The 18592-nt window shown below is 38.9% G+C and overlaps 1 protein-coding gene across 12 annotated transcripts in view; it reads right to left on the reverse strand.

Moving 5' to 3' along the window:
* The window catches only part of LTBP1 (latent transforming growth factor beta binding protein 1), a 392695-nt gene that overhangs the window by 127320 nt on the left and 246783 nt on the right, over positions 1 to 18592 (reverse strand). For 9 of the 12 annotated variants that reach the window (XM_077843646.1, XM_077843644.1, XM_077843645.1 and 6 more), the window contains 3 exons: positions 11094 to 11216; positions 4098 to 4265; positions 1168 to 1395 (listed from right to left, as the gene is read on the reverse strand). In XM_077843646.1, coding sequence (XP_077699772.1) covers positions 1168 to 1395; positions 4098 to 4265; positions 11094 to 11216 — 519 coding nt within the window. The remainder of the gene's footprint in view (positions 1 to 1167; positions 1396 to 4097; positions 4266 to 11093; positions 11217 to 18592) is intronic. The other 3 variants (XM_077843641.1, XM_077843650.1, XM_077843648.1) reach the window with 1 other exon arrangement.

Genomic DNA, 18592 nt, shown 5'->3' on the forward strand with positions numbered 1-18592 from the left:
TTGCAAACATCTGGCCATTATAACCAAGTGTATAGGAACAAACTGGTCAATACCATCAATTCTACTTGAGGTCCTACTGGCTCTGCCTAACAGGAAGTGCAACAAGTGGGAGAGTGAAATAAAACAGGCTAGAACACAGAAAGATTCAGAGCCCTGAAAAAAGACCTCTCCAGAAGACAGCTTTGCCAAGCTCCTGCCTCTCCAGTAACCTAGATACTTTCTCTCCTCACAAAATCCATAAATGGGAACCCTCAATTCTGACCTAATAAACTGTGAGAAGCCAACAGGAGCTTCATTAAAGAAAATATATATTCCACACAAATCTAAAATTTTTATTCCTCCTATCTGGGGCAAAAACTTTTGTGATAATAATGATATTCAAGGAATTGAACATACTGGCTTATATAAAGACACAGTCAAGGTCAGTTCTTGGAATTGGCATAGCCACTTTCTTGGAAAAAATGTGCTCCTTGGCCCCAATACATACTCTTTATAAGACATCTGGCAAGCCATATCCCCTCTATAGGTCTCAGGTTTCTCAGAAAGTCAATGAAAGGACTGCATGAAGTGATTTCCAAGATCCTTTTGATGGACTCTCCTATTCTCCTTCATTTGCCACCCCCCACCCCCATTACCCCTGTCTGTTGTCCTCTATTTTATGGAAGCTCAATCAGTGCTTTAACTTAAGTCTCTGGATTCCACTTTGTAAAATACATAAATATTTATTAAATGATTCTCTAGGCAAAAAAATGAATTAAGGCTATTCCCTAAAGGATCTAAATTAACTCTTCAAGAATAAACAACAAGAAAAAGTAGCCCCAAGCATGTCCTGAGATCACCATGGAATATCGTTACCTGCTGCAAACACATTACTCTACAGCAGTGGTTGCCAATCAGAGGTCATTTTGCCCCACGGGGACATTTGGCAGGGCTGGACACCTTTCTGGTTGTAACAACTGGGGGATGGGGGCACTACTTGCATTTAAAAGTCAGAGGCCAAGGAGGTTACTAAACATCCTACCACATAGAAAGAAGCCCCTCACTAAGAATTATCCTGAAATATCAGTAGTGCTGAAATTAAAAATCTTATTCTAGAAAGATTATGAACAGGGAAACTAAAGACACATAAGACAGAGGGCTGGGGCCATGATCTATTTCCACTCTCACCTTCTGGCTCCGCCACTCCTGGCCCGTGTTCCCGGGAGAAGGTCAGGGCCTCCACTGGCTCTTCCTTGGCTGGGAGAGGTGGAGGATGAGTACTTTTAGCAACAGGTTGAGTGTTCTTTGGCTTGACAAATACAGGTCCTTTACCTACATGGTGATGGATTGGCCTGCGTCTATGAACGCCAGAAACCGTATAACCCATTCCACCAGGACAGATTTCCTTAAAAGCAGCTAGATTTGGGATGGGAAAATATTCCTTTTAAAAATCTAAAAGTGCAAACTTATACAGAGGAAAATATCATGATGAGTATTTCTTAATAAATCATCATTAATATAGTTACATTTGAAAACTTCAAAAACAGATGCATAATGCTTGAATTTGTTAAACTTGCATATTTACAGAAAAAAACAATTCTTTTTTTTACTCAACATTTCTCCATCTGTTAATTCCTTATCAGCATTATATATATAGCATATATAGCATAGAGAGAGCATATATTTATATAGATTATATATATTAGCAACCAATTAGGAGATATTATATATACATATTTTATATTTAATTTTCTCTATCATATATATCACATATATGAAATATATGTAATATATATTAGGAGGTTTTTATGTACAGAAGATACTATATATATTATATATATCTCATAGGGTGTAAGATCAGCAAACTCCAGACTTTCTTATTTTCCTCCTGCTTTGATGTAATTTCATTAGTTATTAACAAGGAACTCAGTAACATCTCTCTAAGCTAGATGACTAGCATGAAGGTTAAAAAAGAAAAATCCATCACTAGTCAGGGAAATGAGATGCTGAAATCTCCATAATTTGTTTCTAGTTGAGGAATCCAAAGGACTCAGCCAGAATGGAGTGTATCAGCTGATATGCTGAAGTTGGTTAAGAAAAGGAAGTGTTTTTCAAGACAGTCTCAGGATAGTGAGAACAAATCCAGCAAAGACATACTAAAGAGATGATGGATAAAAGTCAAGCACAACAGGACATGCCAAGTCAGGATGGAGTTATTTTCAAAAAACGGGATGAGTAGGCAACAGCCTGATCTTGACCAGCTGGCTTAATTATCCAGAGGACAAGGAGATGTTCTGTGCCCTGGGACTGTGATCCTCGCCAGGAAAGTGGTCTTGCCTGGGTTTTTTTTTTTTTTTTTTTTCCTTTTTAAAAAAAAGGTAGACTGGGCACATGGGATTTGCTAACCTCCACTGCATCATCTCCAGGAATAAGTCAAGGAGAAAGACAGGGGTGGCAAGGCAGTGTGTGGCCTAAGGAGGAAAATCCACCTAATGCCTTTGGTGTTGGTGTTGGAGGCAAATTACCAAAAGCAGACACTAAGGAGCTTATGGTCAACTTTTTTATTTCTACTTTTCAAATTGAAAGTAAAATAAGTCATTTCTTACTCCTACTAAACAAGAGCTCTCCTATTGAATGTTCTGGACCTAAAATTAGTTCTCAATTGAAAGGAAACTAAAGTCCTCCTTGAAGCATGCTAAAATATTGTTTTTCTAAGGATCACACATTAAATGGTGGAACCTCATTCTTAAATTTAACTATGACATACAATTCTTACTGGAAAGAACAGATGTTTCCAGAATAAAACATGTTTTCCTATCAAATATTTGCAGTATTAATGAATTAAATGCTATGAAAATCACATATAACAAAAAATTGGTTAAGTACAAAAAGTCTGTCTTCAAAATTATTTTCAAATTTAGTTACTGTATGTTATGGAGAAGTAGCCCTCTGCTGGATTCACCATCTTGATTAATGCTTCATCTAAGAGTTTCAAAGCTATTAAAATTGAACTTGAAGAGGAATGGGCCTATCAATTATGAAGATCACTTATTTCATGGATTATTATCTTTTAATAACCAGTAGTTTAGATCTCACAGATGGATAGTAGGCCCTTTTGGAGGTGTCTAAAATTATCCAGTCTACCAAAATACTGTCAACATTAAACTATCCTCTACCTTACCAATTCTTTTCGATCCTCAGTACCAACAAAGGTGGATTGTGAGATTTAAGTTTATATTTAAGCCTTGTCTGCTGCCATGTAAGCTATAGCTTTGAGACATTCAGTAGTCCTGTGAGAGTTTGTGCACTTCCCTAAGTGGGAAGCATCTTATCAAATAAGCACCTGACTAGACTTTTTTTATGGCCACCACATGTTCATGAAATAGGGATCACTTCTCCTTTGATTATTATCAAAGTATTCATAGGGTGTGTTTCTTTCTCTTCCATTTGATTCTGTTTGATCTTGCTTGAGAAGTTGAGGATTTCTTGGGAGAAGTAAGGTACTGAGAGAAATATATTGACCCTTTTAGGGCATTAGGTAAATATGTACACCAAACTAAAGTATAAAGAATTGTCAACTTCCACAGAGATTCTGACTTGAAGTTTCTCAGTGCACTGGCAGGATCTGCCTGAGTTAGTAATCTTCATAGCACAAATTCAATCATGAAGATAATTCCCTCCATTTCCAAGTGGAAAAAGTGACAAGCTCATGTTCAACCAGTGAGTGAGTGAGTCAACCCACGTAGGGGCTTGTGACCATGCACCTGACATGTGACCAGTATTTAGGACAGAGCCTGGCTCAGCAAGGGCCTCTGGTCTCTTTACACTTTTAAACACTAGACTTAGGGTCCTAGAAGATGAGGATACAAAGTAATGGCTTTTCATAACATTCAAGAGGAAGTCAATGTTACACAGAAACAGGAAAATCTCTGTATGTAGTATTTTCCATTGATTCAACCTTCCATGGTCACGTTTGTACAAAACTGTTAAAAAATACACTGTATTATCAACACAGAAATTAAAAGTTGGAAACTAAAAATAACGCATGCTGCCAAAGTCCTCCTGTGTCCTTATGTGGCTTAGGAAGGAATATGAGCATACAGCTGGTCATGTCTTACCTGTGCCTGGAAGGGGACATTTCTCACAGTGTGGGCCCCAGGCCTTCCCCACACTACAACAGCAGAGCTGCTTGGTGAGGTGAACAGACAGAGGGTGCATACACTGCCTTCCAGAACTGACAAGACGGTAACAGGGCCCCTTCTCTTCAGAGATCACGGGGGTATCCGCTGAAGCAGAGAGATAAGGCCTGATGTCACCCAAGAAACAACAAAAGGCTAGATCGACTTTTCCTGTTATAGTAAAATGAACCTTAAAATCTGGATGAGACACCATACTTTGGAATAACTTTGTATAGATTTAGGGCATCACCTTTCCTGATTCAGTCAGTTTACCAAATTAGTTTTAGAATCAGGGCCCCAAATGTCTCTTCCCTGTCTGGTCCCTTCTTCCATTCTAGCAAGCATTAGATCAGGTATGGGTGCATGAAATTAAAAAAAAAAAAAAAACAATTTCAACCAAAATCAGCTGCCTGACTAAACCTAGGTACCTATTATCAAAATCATGATCTCATTTTCTTGTATTTAGCCATAATAGAGGTATTTCTAGGGCAGAGTTTAGTGAATAATCAGGCATGGTGAAAATCAGGAACTCAACATAGTTGATGCTGAAAGCCAGCTGTTGCCCTTCTCACTTTAAGGACAATGAGAGGTTGCAGGGCATTGCTGTAGGCCCATCAACAGTGGATGAGACGCAGGGAACAGCTTCTGACCTGCCATGCCACATAAGACAGTACACCAGAAAGGCAATGGTATGTTCAGTCCCTTAGAAAACATGCAAAAGCACACCAGTCCATAAGCATCCAATACCTAAATCCTATTCCTGATTTTTCCAAGTATAGTAGATAAGACTTCGTTAATCTAACAGCCAGACACTCTACTGAGCACATAAAGCAAATAGGATAAGACACAATCCTGCTTGTGAGAAGTTCATTTTCTAATGTAAATGAGGGTGGAGTATATTCTTCAGGGCCGACTCTAGGCCAAGCCAAAATGCTGGATAGACCAGGCTTGATGGGCCCCTCTACGTCTCTTCTCCCATTCCAACAAAAATTCTTCTCTACTCTATCACTATTCAGATGAGAGTTTTCCAATTTGCCTTTCCCTTAACTAATTATTCTAGCTCCTGCTGCTTCCAAAATCACCTTCCCTTCCTGTTCAGATCTCAATTTTAATCATACTAACTGACATCTTAATTAGACACTATAAGAAAAAAACTGATAAAATTATAATATGCTCTGAATTATGAAGTTGAGTTTTTTTTACCCACAAATTGGAAGGCTATTGATAAGGGGTAATTCATTACACACTACATTGATTATTTTAAAATATGGCACACATCATCATATAGTCTCTTGAGTCCTAAGGTTTTATGCTACACTAAAAGAAACCAGTATTGCCAAAAGATTTATAAAGAATAAGTAGAAATGGGTATGGGATAGAGTACTGAGGAGCAATAACAAAGGTACTGACAAGTTCCTATATGTAGACACATTGAAAGAGTGGTTTTTGCAGATTCTATTTTTGCAAGATGCATAGCTAAGATTTAGGTGGAAAGATTCAGGCACTCTCCATTGATGGAAACACATTTCGGGAGTGTAAAACCTACTGGAAATGCCACATAAGGCAGTCAGGAACATAAATCTTTCTTTTCTTAGCTAGAGGTATAGAAATCCTCCAACGTAATAAACATAAAGCTCCCTACTCTCGTCTTGAATCATCACTATATAGCCACTGTTGATGGTGCCCCCACTTACAAAACCACTGTATGAAGGAAAGATGCTATGGTTCTCTTATTTGGGCTCCCCAGTGGTGTATCAAGGAACTTAATTATAGGGCTATACTATAAATCCAGATCATGCCTTCAAAGACATGCTTCCACACACAAATGATAAATATCAATAAGCAGATACAAATTAATCTGGCACTTAGAGGAAGATGAAAGATCTAAGATTTGAGAAGATGGCATATAGCTAGCCTGTTTTCAGCTCCCCTGCCCCGATACCCCCAATATCCTCACTCATCTTTTGGATGAATTCCATATCAGAGTTTCATCCCTTTAGGCTTAATATCTCTATGGGAGGAGTGTTGGGAAGGCAGGTGAAGTGTTATAAGGAGTCTGAGAGATGAATTTACTGAAAGAAGAGTCACCAGGCACTCTTTCTGGGAAACGGGCTATTAAATTCTGGGAGAACCAAAATAAAAGAAACCATGACTCTAGAGCCAGGACAGCACTACACCACCTACTCTATTGTGTGGTGAGTATAACTAAATAATAGCTCTCCTTAAGTAAAGGACTCGCTCCCATCAAACCAGACTAGTTCCTTCTTCCTAAGTCAAGGCTCAGCTTGTGGAGTCAGATCCAGCTTTAAACATGGGCTCTACCATGTAAAGTCTGTGTAACTTTGGGCAAGATCCTTACTAACCCCTCCAAGCCTCCATTTCTTTATTTCTAAAATAGAAAGAGAGAAACATAAACCTCATGGATGTCTTAGAAGTATTTTATCTGAAAAAAAAAAAAAAAAAAGAAAGAAAAAAAAAGTATTTTATCTGGTAATGCATACCAAGTGCTTAGCACATTGCCTGGCACTTATCAAGTGCACAACAAAGATGCTGACATCACTGCCCTGGTTTCTGCTGTTACTGTTATAGGGGGCAACCACTTTGCACAGACGTGTCTGTCTAATCCCCTGGCCACGATGCTACAAGACTAGTGAGCGAGGGAAGTGAAAGACCTAAGTTGGGATGGCCATGGGGGAGGTGGAAAGACAAGAGAATGGGTAAGGCAGATTACAAGATTTAACCAGTTTCTTGGAGACCAAAGGAGAGGACAGAGTCAAAAAGGGGAAGAGGAGTTCCCAGCCTGACTGCCTAGAAAATGCTGTCACATGCAGAGAACCACTAAGTCAGGAAGGAAAACCCATTTTGGGGGGAAGGGAGGAGGCCACGCAGTCGTTTACCCCATCAGTTTGTGTAAAATGATGATCTAGAACTGTGCTGTCCAACACAGTAATGCCTAGCCAGGTGTTGCTACTTCGACAAAATTTCAGGGAAATACAATTGAGGAAACTCAAATTCCTCAGTCACAGTCCCCACATGTGACTAGCTTCTGCTACATCACACAGCACAGACACGGAAGATACAGACGGTGATTCCCGTCACCATAGAGAGCTCTACTGGACAGTGCTGATGCAGCTCAAGATTAAGCAAACTCTTTCTGCAAAAGGCAAAATAATAAATAGCTATTTTGGACCTTGTGGCCTTACAGTCTCTGCTACAACTTCCCAACTCTGCCATTGTGGCATTAAAGCAACATTAGAATATGTAAAGGAAGGGACATGGCTGTGTTCCAATAAAACTTTATTTACCAAAATAGACAGTGGAACAGATTTGGCCCATAGCTTGCCCACCCCTGATCTAAGACCCTAAACATGGAGGCACAAAACCCAGTTTTAAATGTCAAGAGTCCGTGGGGTGCCTGGGTGGAGTAGTCAGTTAAGCTTCTGTCTCTTGGTTTTGGCTCAGGTTCTGATCTCAGGGTCACTGGGATGGAGCCCCCTGTCGGGCTCCACCCTCAGCACAGAGTCTGCTTGAGAGTCTGTCCCTCTCTCCTTCTGCCCCTTCCCAGTTGTGCTTGTGCGTGTGCTCTCTCTCTCTCTCAAAAATAAATATTTAAATCTCAATAGTCCCTTTACTAGTTGTCTGATTTTAAGAAGATGTGTAAAAAAAAAAAAAAAAAAAAAGATGTGTAAACTCTCCAGGCTCCAGTTACCTAATGTATAAACTGAAAGTAAAATATATCTCATTAAGATGTTAGGGAGATAAAAAGATATGATGGGCCTACCAGGACTAGCTTTTAGAAGAAACATGTCCTTCATCTGATGATTTCTAGGTTCTCAGCAGAAACTGCTGAGCACATCTCTCCAATCCTCTTTCTAAATTAGCATCAAGGCCATGGGGCAAAAAAGCTATCACACAGCAAACATCCAGACTCAGAGTTTTTCCACCTGGGCATTTTTCTACTAAATCTATGGACACACCCACTCCAGCTCTCATCCTGGTGCTCCTAAATACTGCAGCTCAGAAAGTCAGAAAATTTCCCTATTCCAACTGCAAAGGTTATTATACTCTCCTTGGACATGCTCTGACAAATCCTAAAATTTGACAAATCCCCCGAGAGCGGGGGAGGAGGTCTGAAGAACTCAGCCGCAGCACCCAAAGGCAGAGACACAGAGGTCCTGGGCAGCTGATGCCGGAGCCCTCCGAGCTTCCCTTCCTATAGCTCTGCTCAGTCAAGGACAGAGAGCGCACAAGGAGAGAAAGCGAAATGGCTGCAACCTTTGGCCAGAGTCAAGGAATTCGGAGGGTGTTCACTTCAGTGCATTTGAGAACAGGGAGAGCTTCCCGTTGCTCCTCGGCCATTGCCAAGTGGCTTTCTTTGCGTTCGCAGAGTCAGCCACACCTTTTATGGCCTGGATATGCCCTCAATTCATGCTGCCTGAATAAATGTGGTCAACCTCTTCCAATTGCTTGCATGCTCTACTGTGGTTGTGTTTAAACCTCTCAAAAATAGATACTCCAAGCATTACCAAGCACCAACTCTCCTCTGTGCCTCTGTGTGTCTGGATGCGTGGGTCTATGTGTGGGCGTGCATGCATGTGTATGCGTGACCCTCAGTCTCCTTCTGCTACGTCTATTAAGGATACCACCATCTTGCCAATATTTTTTTCCCTGACTGTAAGCATCACCTTCTTGCCTGATTTCTTCCCAACTGTCTTCAGACTTCCACACCTCTTCCACCCCCAATATTGATTTCTTCAAAATATAGTTCACAAACAAATCAGGCTGGACTGAACCAAGTCACAAATCCTGAAGGAACTCCACATATCTGTGATGTTACATGTGGTAAATTCACGGAAAGAGAAATAAATCTGCCACTTAACGCTGGTAAAGAGCCCAGGTTTTAACTCAAAGTCTAAACTGGAACATTTAACTAGCAACAAACCTCTCTTAATACTTATCATTTCAGCTGTTGTAGCTGAACCATAAAATTGAATTATTTATTTTTCAAATAAGAACGGATGGTTGTTTAATAAGTTCAGTATTATTTGAGTAATGACAGGGAAAATAAATGCTAAGGAAATGTGTGTTTCAAAAATCTTATTGGCAGATTTCTACAATCTTATTAAAACCTGGATGTCTGCCCTTAACTCTAGACATCAGATCTAGTCAAAGTTCAATAAAACATTTTGTGACCAGTCCTCCAACTTTACCTAATCTTCAATCTTCAATGTGGTAATTCTAACCAGACTACAAGTCAAATTAAGAGAAGAAAAACCAAATAAATATTCAAAGCAAATTCTATATCCAAACGTTATAAAATCTTTTACACTTAGAATTAAGAAACTATTTAGAATATTTACTCGTGTAATTCTAATCAGCCAGAAACAACTCCTGAATTATCTGGATATTGTCAACAATGTGATTTTTGGCCTGAACTTTCCAAATCCTTGCATTAGTTTTCAAACGTACCTTGTATGCAAACATCATTTCACAGTCTAATTTTACCACGTGTCAAAAAAAAAAAAAAAAAAAAAAAACAAAAAAACCTATAACTAGTTGCCTGTCTGCTTCTGATCAGAACTGTGAAAGAACATGAATAAAAGGAACTTACGTGCAAAAATTCCTAATCTGCATTTGACAGTTTTTAAAAGAAAACAATAATAATTAGTAACAATTTTCCAGAAGACTCAGTGTACTCTTAGAATTTTAAAAGTAATGAATGAGACTGTAATTTTTATTTTACTACATTTGCCCATACTTCATTGTGTCTATGCATCTCAGGGAGAGTTGCACAATTAAAAATAGATTATCATCCATCAAGAACGTGTCTTGACCAAATACCAAATTTAAAAATGGAGGCCAAAAGGATACAGCTTAACATATACCACATTAAAAAATAGGTAATAATAACAAAAACCTATCAGGATAGAAATACAGAATTGCTTTTAAAATTAGCCCAACAACAAAAAATAAATAAATAAAAAATAAATAAATAAAATTAGCCCAACAGTTTTCTGCCATACATTAATTTTCAATGTTTAAACTTTAATTGTATATGGCTTTTAATAACCTGCAGTGTTTACTTGCTTTGTAATTATGAACACAATTTCTTTAAAAAGGAGGGTAACCTTATAAAAAATATCTGCATGTGAGAACTTTATATCTAAATGCATCTTTCTCTGGTCTTTGAGTGATCTTTAGTGATTACAGTGGGTTAGGTTTTGTGACTAGAGAGTTTCTTTGGAGAGACTATATTTTCTGTATCAATATTAGAACATGGGGTTTAATGAAGGATTTTTACCCTTACCAGGTACAAGAGAAAAACTTAGAGACAACATTTGTAAGGCAAAACAGCCTAACTCTGGGGACACATTTTGGTGGTTTTTGAGGACAACAGAGAAGAATCTTAGAAATTAGACCTGAATAGAAAATCTGAAATGCAGGGCATTTATAACTATTTCCCAGACTCTACCAACTAAGCAAGTACAGTGAAACCTCTTAAATCAGACACCAGTGACTCAGATTTTGGACTAATTAAAGACAGAGGCTAGGACAAGTTTAACTCCGCCTAAATAATGTTAAAATGCTCATGAGGGAAAAAACGGTTTTCATTTTTCAGGTGTGAAAATTTTAAATAACTCTTCATGGGAGTTTATTTTCTCGGTGTGCTTCTTCCCTACCTTGAGTTACAGCTATTATGTTATTCTGATTGTAATAAAAATTTATTTTGGAGAAAGATCCCAAACAGATTTTAGTATATCGCAGGTCTGCCTCCTCCCAGTTGTCCTTTTAATGAGATTTCCCTGAACATTTACAAGATTCAGTTGACCACACTGAGTATTTATCTTCTTTTGGATATAAAAAAATAAATAAAAAAACTGATCAAATAAAAAAAAAACTGATCCAAAATAGGAATAAAAAGTAATCATTACTTACGAACACAACTTGAAAAGGTGGGATCCGGCCCAAATCCCATTTTGCAGGTACATCTATAGCTGCCCATGGTATTCAAACACTCACCATTAGGGCACACGCCTTGTAGCTGGCATTCATTAATGTCTGCAGGAAAACACAATCCTTTTAGAAGTAGTCAAGCCCAGTTGAACACATTCTGGCTGTAAACAGCATTCATTTTCTTTTTCATTACAATAATCTCTTAGTAAATAAGAAATGTTAGCTTTTAATGCAGCAGATAGAAGTGACCTGAAAATCAAACCAAGCATTCACTGAACATCCACAATTTACATAACAACCATTTATTATGCACCTATGATGTACCTGGTTCTGTTCTAGATACTAGAACTTTACTAGCAAGCAAAACTGAGAAGATTCCAGCCCTCACGGTGCTTACATGTTACTAGGTGTTAGGTTTTCAAGATCATATGGATAAGGCAGAGACTTTCACCCTGAAGACAATGGCAACCTAGCTGGACATACACCTACTTACAAACTAAAGAAGTGAAAAGAAAATAAACTTAGCACAATTAGAAGAAAGGTCATCAACTTGAAAAAGTCAAATTATGAAACTGCCCATATAGACAGGAAGAGCTGGACGAATTGGGTGAAGGTAGGGGACTCTAGAGCCCTGAGGTGGTGTTAAGATTTCATCAGCATTGAAGTGAGGGAGAAGGTGGATAGATGGATGGATGCATGGGAAGAAAGGGGTCGGTGACCTACAGGACTGACCCCCGAACATGGGCATAGAGGTTGCAGAAGGGAGATCAGGAAACCCTGAGTTAAACTGTTGGCTGGAAAAGTAGTTTCAGGAAGGTAAATAGTTGGAAAAAGAGCCAGTTAGAGCCAGGCTGGGTTTGGGTTCACTTTTACTGAGGACAGGGAGCAATCCTAAAGGTTTCTGAGTGCAAGGAAGATATAACCAAAGGCAGACTTCAGGGTTATTCATCTGGCCAACACATGGCTTAGTGAAAAGAGACCAGAAGTTGATGACTGAAGGAGTAATGCAAGTAGGAGACGGGACAAGCCAGGTTGGGATGGTGAGAATAATCTGGAAGGAATTTTTCTTTTGAGAAGAACAATGGGCAATGCAGAGTGTTTGACTGGCCAGCACAACAGTGGAAAGAAACAGAAAGAAAGGAGTAGAAGATGCCTGGAAGGCATCTAATCTGGGAAATGAGGAGAAGACATTGTTGGTTTTGTGGAAAGGTCTGAGGAAAAAAAGAGGCAAATGAAGAGATGAGTTTTACACTTGAAGGTCACATAAGGATACCCAAGAATAAAATCCAGCAGCAATGGCAGATTTAGGAATAAAATAAAGAGTTAGAATGGCTAAAAACAGAGATTTGAGGTCACCCACAGAGGGTGATTGCTATGGTCTAAACATTGGTGTCCTCCCAAAATTCAAGTGTTGAAATTGTAACCCCCAAAAGGTAATGGTAAATAGTAGGGGTGCCTTTGGAAAGTGCGTATGCCATGAGGAAGATCCCTAGTACCTTCCATCATTTGAGGACACGACAGAGAAACCTGCAACCAGAAGAGGGCCCTCACTAAAAGGCGATCGTGCTGGCACCTGGATCTTGGACTTCCCAGCCTTCAGAAATGGAAGCAACAAACATCTGCTGTTTATGAGCTACCCAGTCCGCGGCATTCTATTATGGCAGCTAGCACAGTGATCCAAAGGGAAATCAAAATGATTTGGAAGAGGAGAGATAAACATATGTGCTTTTAAAAAAGATTAGAGAGTCTTTTGTAAAGGTAATTAATTAAAAATGAAAAAGAATAGGACAAGTTAAAAGTGAAAACTTAATAGTAATTTTTATTTTTATTCAGGGTGGCTTATGAAGCTTAACAGTTAACAGACATGGTTATTAGCATTTCTGTTTCCAATAATGTTTGCTTCCTTCAATCATCAGTTCTAATAAACCTCTTACTAATGATTTTAAAATTAGTTTTCTAAGTTAAAATTGAACACAACTGGTAACAAAATATTACTAGCAAATTTATCACGTAAAAAGGCAAATACAGCCCCCAATACATCATTATTTGCTTGTATTTCATATTCTAAGTTGCTATGGATTTCTATAATGGATCTATTTTATCAAACACATGCAGTTTTTACTTTCAATGATACAACTCACTCTCGATGACATCTAAACAAATTAACACATCTATTTGTTGTATAAATTTTATAGCATTCTAACTTGGATCCAGCTGAAAGCTGGCACCACTCGATTATACCTGGCACAACATATGGTCCAGCACCTGATCATCTTATTCCTTCTCAGAGTGTACACTGTGCTGTAATATGCAGATAACATTTATGCACAGCATGTAAGTAAAAATATCCCCCTATCACTCACTTTTCTTATGAAAACCACCATGAAGAACCAGGAAGAATGCCAAGTCCAGTTGGGGCTACACGGTGCAAGTAAAGCCCTTATCATATGTCCCAACTTAAACCCCAAATTTGGGGAACCAGCCAGTTGTGGTCAAAAAGGCTGGACAAAGTCTGTAGTCTTCTGTTTTCCCTCATGTCCCTGCTTGGGTGTGACTTATTCACTTTCTTTTTCCTGTGAGTGGCCTGTACTCTTGCTCATCGATTACACCACTATATATTCCATGCTCACCTCTTGGAATGCAAATTGTCCCTAGACTAGAGTTTTCCATGAAGTAGTGTAGCAGCCGTGCGGCTGGCTGTCAAGTTAAAATGGAGGCTTTCTCCTCCAATGCATAAGCATCTGATGTACAACCACTTGCTTTTGCCCTCTTGCAATGTCCCCTCTTTGACTCTCCTCAACATGGCCCACTGCTTCAACCATGATGCCATGGGAATGGAGGATAGGAATTAAGACTTACCAAAAAACCCACTATGGCTAGAGACAGGAATAGGAAAATTCAAGAGGAAAGGAAATCATGCATTTCCTACTAACTCTATCCTGATCAGCTTGCCCTATCAGCATTAGCAACTCTACCTCCCCTAATTTTGGTCCCAGAAGCATGCAACTTTCTACATTACCCACTTTCTTGGCTTCCAGAAAAATTTCTACTTCCATTAACTGCCTCAATTTATTTTTTACCTTTTCTCCAAAATATCATAAATCAGAGATTAAATTTCCAAGTTCCTTCTTAATTTTTTTTTTAAGATTTTTATTGAGGCAGAAACACAGGCAGAGGGAGAAGCAGGCTCCATGCAGGGAGCCTGACATGGGACTTGATCCCTAATCTCCAGGATCATGCCCTGGGCTGAAGGTGGTGCTAAACCGCTGAGCCACCAGAGCTGCCCAGTTCCTTCTTAATTTATATACAGCAAAGTATATCAATCTTAAATACACAGTTACATGAATTTTTATACATACATATGTATATGTATATCCACGTGTGCACATGTATGTAACTGCGTAACCACCATCCAGACTGTGATTTAGAACATTTCCACTGCCTCAGAAGCCTCCTTAACTCTCCTTTTCCAGGTAACACCTCTGCCCCTATAAGTAACTATTATCATCCATTAGTCTGGCCTGTTCTTCTACTTCATATAAAGGGAATCCGATTGTATATGCTCTTTTGTCTGATTTTTATTCATTATTATGCCTGTGAGATTCATCACTGTTGCATGCAGCAATCTACTCTATTACTGCTGTTATATTTTATTGTGTGAGGATATCAAAATTAATTTACCCATTCAACTGTTGACTGACATTTGGGTTAAGTCTAACTTTTTGGCTATCAGTAACAATGCGTCCGTGAACATTCTTAAATAGATGTCTTTTGGTAGGCCCAGTTCTCATTACTCTCCTGTATGTATCTAGGAGTATTTCTGACTCACTAGTGAAGACTCATGATTACTTTAAATAAACAATCACATAGTTGTCTAAGGCAGTTACGCCAATTTCCATCCTGGTACCAACTGTTTCACATCCTCACCAAATTATTGTCAGTCTTTTTCATTTTAGCCATTCTGGCGGGAGTGTAGTGTTGTTTCACTGTGGTTTTATTTTTTTATTAAAGATTTATTTATTCGTGAGAGATTCCTTCCTTCCTTCCTTCCTTCCTTCCTTCCTTCCTTCCTTCCTTCCTCCCTCCCTCCCTCCCTCCCTCCCTCCCTCCCTCCTTCCTTCCTTCCTTCTTGGTAGCCAGGGAGATTAGCTGAGGAGTCTCAAAGGGGTAAGGGTGTGTACTTACCTACAGGACATTTTGGGTTGTCCCAAGGACTGGAGAACACAGAGGGCAGATAGTAGAGAGTTCAGCATTCTACAAGTGTGGGTAGTCCCCCTTGATAAAGAATTGCTCAGCCAAAACTGTCCACAATGTCCTCGTGGAGAAATTTACACAGAGATGATGAAACCATGAGTTTGTAAGTACAGAAGGGATTATTTTGAAGTGAGGCTCTCTAAGGAATGATGGGGTGAAAGTGGGTGCTAGCTACATGAGAGGACTTGACAGGTTTTATCCGCTTGACTCAGCATCTATATCTTGTCCATCTGACAATCTCCTGTTGTCACTGAGAATATGCTATGGTCTTAGCTAAAGGCACAAGAGACTGGGGTCCCTCAAATCCCTAAGTTTTGGCCTGTGTGGTTTGTGACCTACAAGGCTACAATCCTAGCACTACCAAGTCTGATCAGGTCTTTAACATGATTCATCAGACTTTACTGTCACCTACTAAGCTGTCCCTACAGCTTAGGGTACCTGGTACAGCTGTTTTAAGCAAGGCAGTTCTCTTGCATTTGCTTCAAATATTGAGCATTTATAATAAGACAACACCTCTCAAAATTTTTAAAAGTTTTGAATCCTGACTTATTTCTGTGACAAATCATATTGCAGGTTTCAAGAACTCACCCACTAATAAAACCTCCAAAAGCATTCCTATCATAAATTAATTCCTATTATATAAAATTTTACATCTAAAACCTAGATATAGGGGATCCCTGGGTGGCTCAGATGTTTAGCGCCTGCCATTCACCCAGAACGCGATCCTGGAGTCCCACATCGGGCTTCCGGCATGGAGCCTGCTTCTCCCTCCTCCTGTGTCTCTGCCTCTCTCTCTCTATGTCTATCATAAATAAATAAATAAATAAATAAATAAATAAATAAATAAATAAATAAATAAATAAATAAATAAAACAAACAAATAATAAAGCCTAGATATAAAAGAGGTTTTTTGTTGTTGTTTTCTGGGTGGTTTTTTGGGGTTTTTTTGCACTTCCTTCTTCCATCCCCTACTTCACTCCTGAGAAGACTGTAGGTGGTTAGGTAGTTATATGTTCTGTGTTTAAAAAAAACAAAAACAAAAACAAAAAAACAAGAGGTGCCTGGGTGGCTCAGTCGGTTAAGCATCTGCCTTTGGTTCAAGTCATGATCCCAGGGTCCTAGGATCAGCAAGGTGGGGGGAGGGGGGCACCCCTGCTCAGAGGGGAGTCTGCTTAGACCTCTGCCCCTCCCTTTCACTCATGCTTTCTCTCTAATATAAATAAAATATTTAAAAACAAAATAAGACAAAACCAAAATAAAGAGGTAAAAAACAGATTTCCCATGGTTTTTAATTTAGAACCTTAGAAATTAATAAGAAACATGAATAGTTATCCAAATGACTTTCTCATGTAGCCAAACTCTTTAAGATCTTTCTAAATAAACTGAAGGAAACTAGAGATTCAATATGCTTTAAGAACAAAACATGTATTAACATGTTATATCTGGACATGAGAGGATTAAGAAGTACACTAACAGAAGATGTTATCAGGCAAGAGTTTAACAATTACATGAAACATGATGGGCAAATCATGAATTATAATTCTATTTAGACTTCAACTCCTACGGCTATTTTTTAAAATCAAATAAAAGCTTCTAACTGGATTATCATTTTTTCTAAATAACTTATATTTGACTGATATAACTGTGTTTCAGAAGTCTCATATTTTAGAAGATCAGCCAATCTCCTTTAGTGTACTCTGATTAAACTGGAAATAGTTCAGTGTTTCACACAAATAGATAAACAAATGAACTTGGTCATTGTTCTCCCTCTGCCGAGTCCCAGATTTTTCTGGCCAACTGTGGAAATCTATCTTTCCAAGGAATGGTATAACCTCATAGTTTATGGAGTTCAAGAATAAAGATCCAAGTGAATGGCTGGAGGTGCTGGCTCTCTTGAATAAGCCAATCCCTACACCTCCCAACCCGAGCTGCTCTGTTAAGTCTAGAAATTGACAGAAGCAGGGGCACCTGGGTAGCTCAGTGGTTGAGCGTCTGCCTTCAGCTCATGGCATGATCCTGGGATGGAGTTCTACATCAGGCTCCCTGTAGGGAACCTGCTTCTCTCTCTGTGTCTCTCATGAATAAATAAATAAAATCTTTAAAAAAAAATAAAAGAAATTGAGAGAAGCCGAAAGAAGGAAAGAAACTCATATAGCCCCATGTGCTCCTTTCCAGTAGGTAAAAATCTATAAGGCTATGGGGGAAAATGAAGGAGACTTACATACTTCTCAACTCCCTTAAAACATTTATAGAGTTTCTCTGCCCACAAGAGCCCACCACGTGCTTCTGGCCATAACAAGTTTAATAATACAAAACTGCTCTTCCTGTTAAGTCTACAATGGTTGAATATTAGCAGCATCACATGGCTCAACCTATTATCATCAAAATTGAAGGGTGGGCATCTATTGCCCAGATTGCAAAAAAATACAGAGTAGCTGGACAATATGCTTAACAAGAGACTCTCTAACCTCTTTAAACTCTTTAAACAACCTAATGTAACAAAGCTTTAGTATTTCAATGGTAGGGAATGGTACAACAATCTAGTAGAGACAAGGTCTCTACTAGATTAGGTCATTCTTTGGTCATTCTTTCTTTACGTCTGTATGGCATACCTCCTCTTACTGGAACTTCGTAACAATTCTGGATGGTGAGCACACAATGGTTATTCTCATTTTATAAGCTTTGTCCAAGTTTTTTTTTAAGATTTTATTTATTTATTTCAGAGAGAGCCAGAGAGAACATGCCCATGCACATGTGAGCTGAAGGGAGGGGCAGAAAGGGAAGGAGAGGAAGAAGGGAAGAATTTCAAGTGGACTTCACACTAAGCGCCAAGCCCTATGCAGAGCTCAATCTCAGAACTCTGAGATCACAACCTGAGCCAGATGCTTAACCTATTGAGCCACCCAGGAACTCCAAGACGTTATCTTTAAAAAGGGTTAGGGAGGGCTGTGAAAATCTAAAGAGAAGTATATCCCATTAAGACCTATTTTTGGTGTAACTAAGATGCTAACTTATGTTACCTAGGGAAGTCACTTAGTTTCTCTTGCTCTCACTTCCTTTCCTGTAACACAAAGGGGCTGAGTCAGATAATTCCAAAAGTTACTTCCAGCTTAAATATTCAGACTTCACAACAACCTGCCAGGGTTGAAAATGCCAAGGAATAAAGTATGACAGTTAATGCATAATCTATTATGAATAGCTTAAATGTTCTTATGGGAAATAAACAC

Source organism: Canis aureus, chromosome 12 (assembly GCF_053574225.1).
Source record: "Canis aureus isolate CA01 chromosome 12, VMU_Caureus_v.1.0, whole genome shotgun sequence".
Classification (NCBI taxonomy): Eukaryota; Metazoa; Chordata; class Mammalia; order Carnivora; family Canidae; genus Canis; species Canis aureus.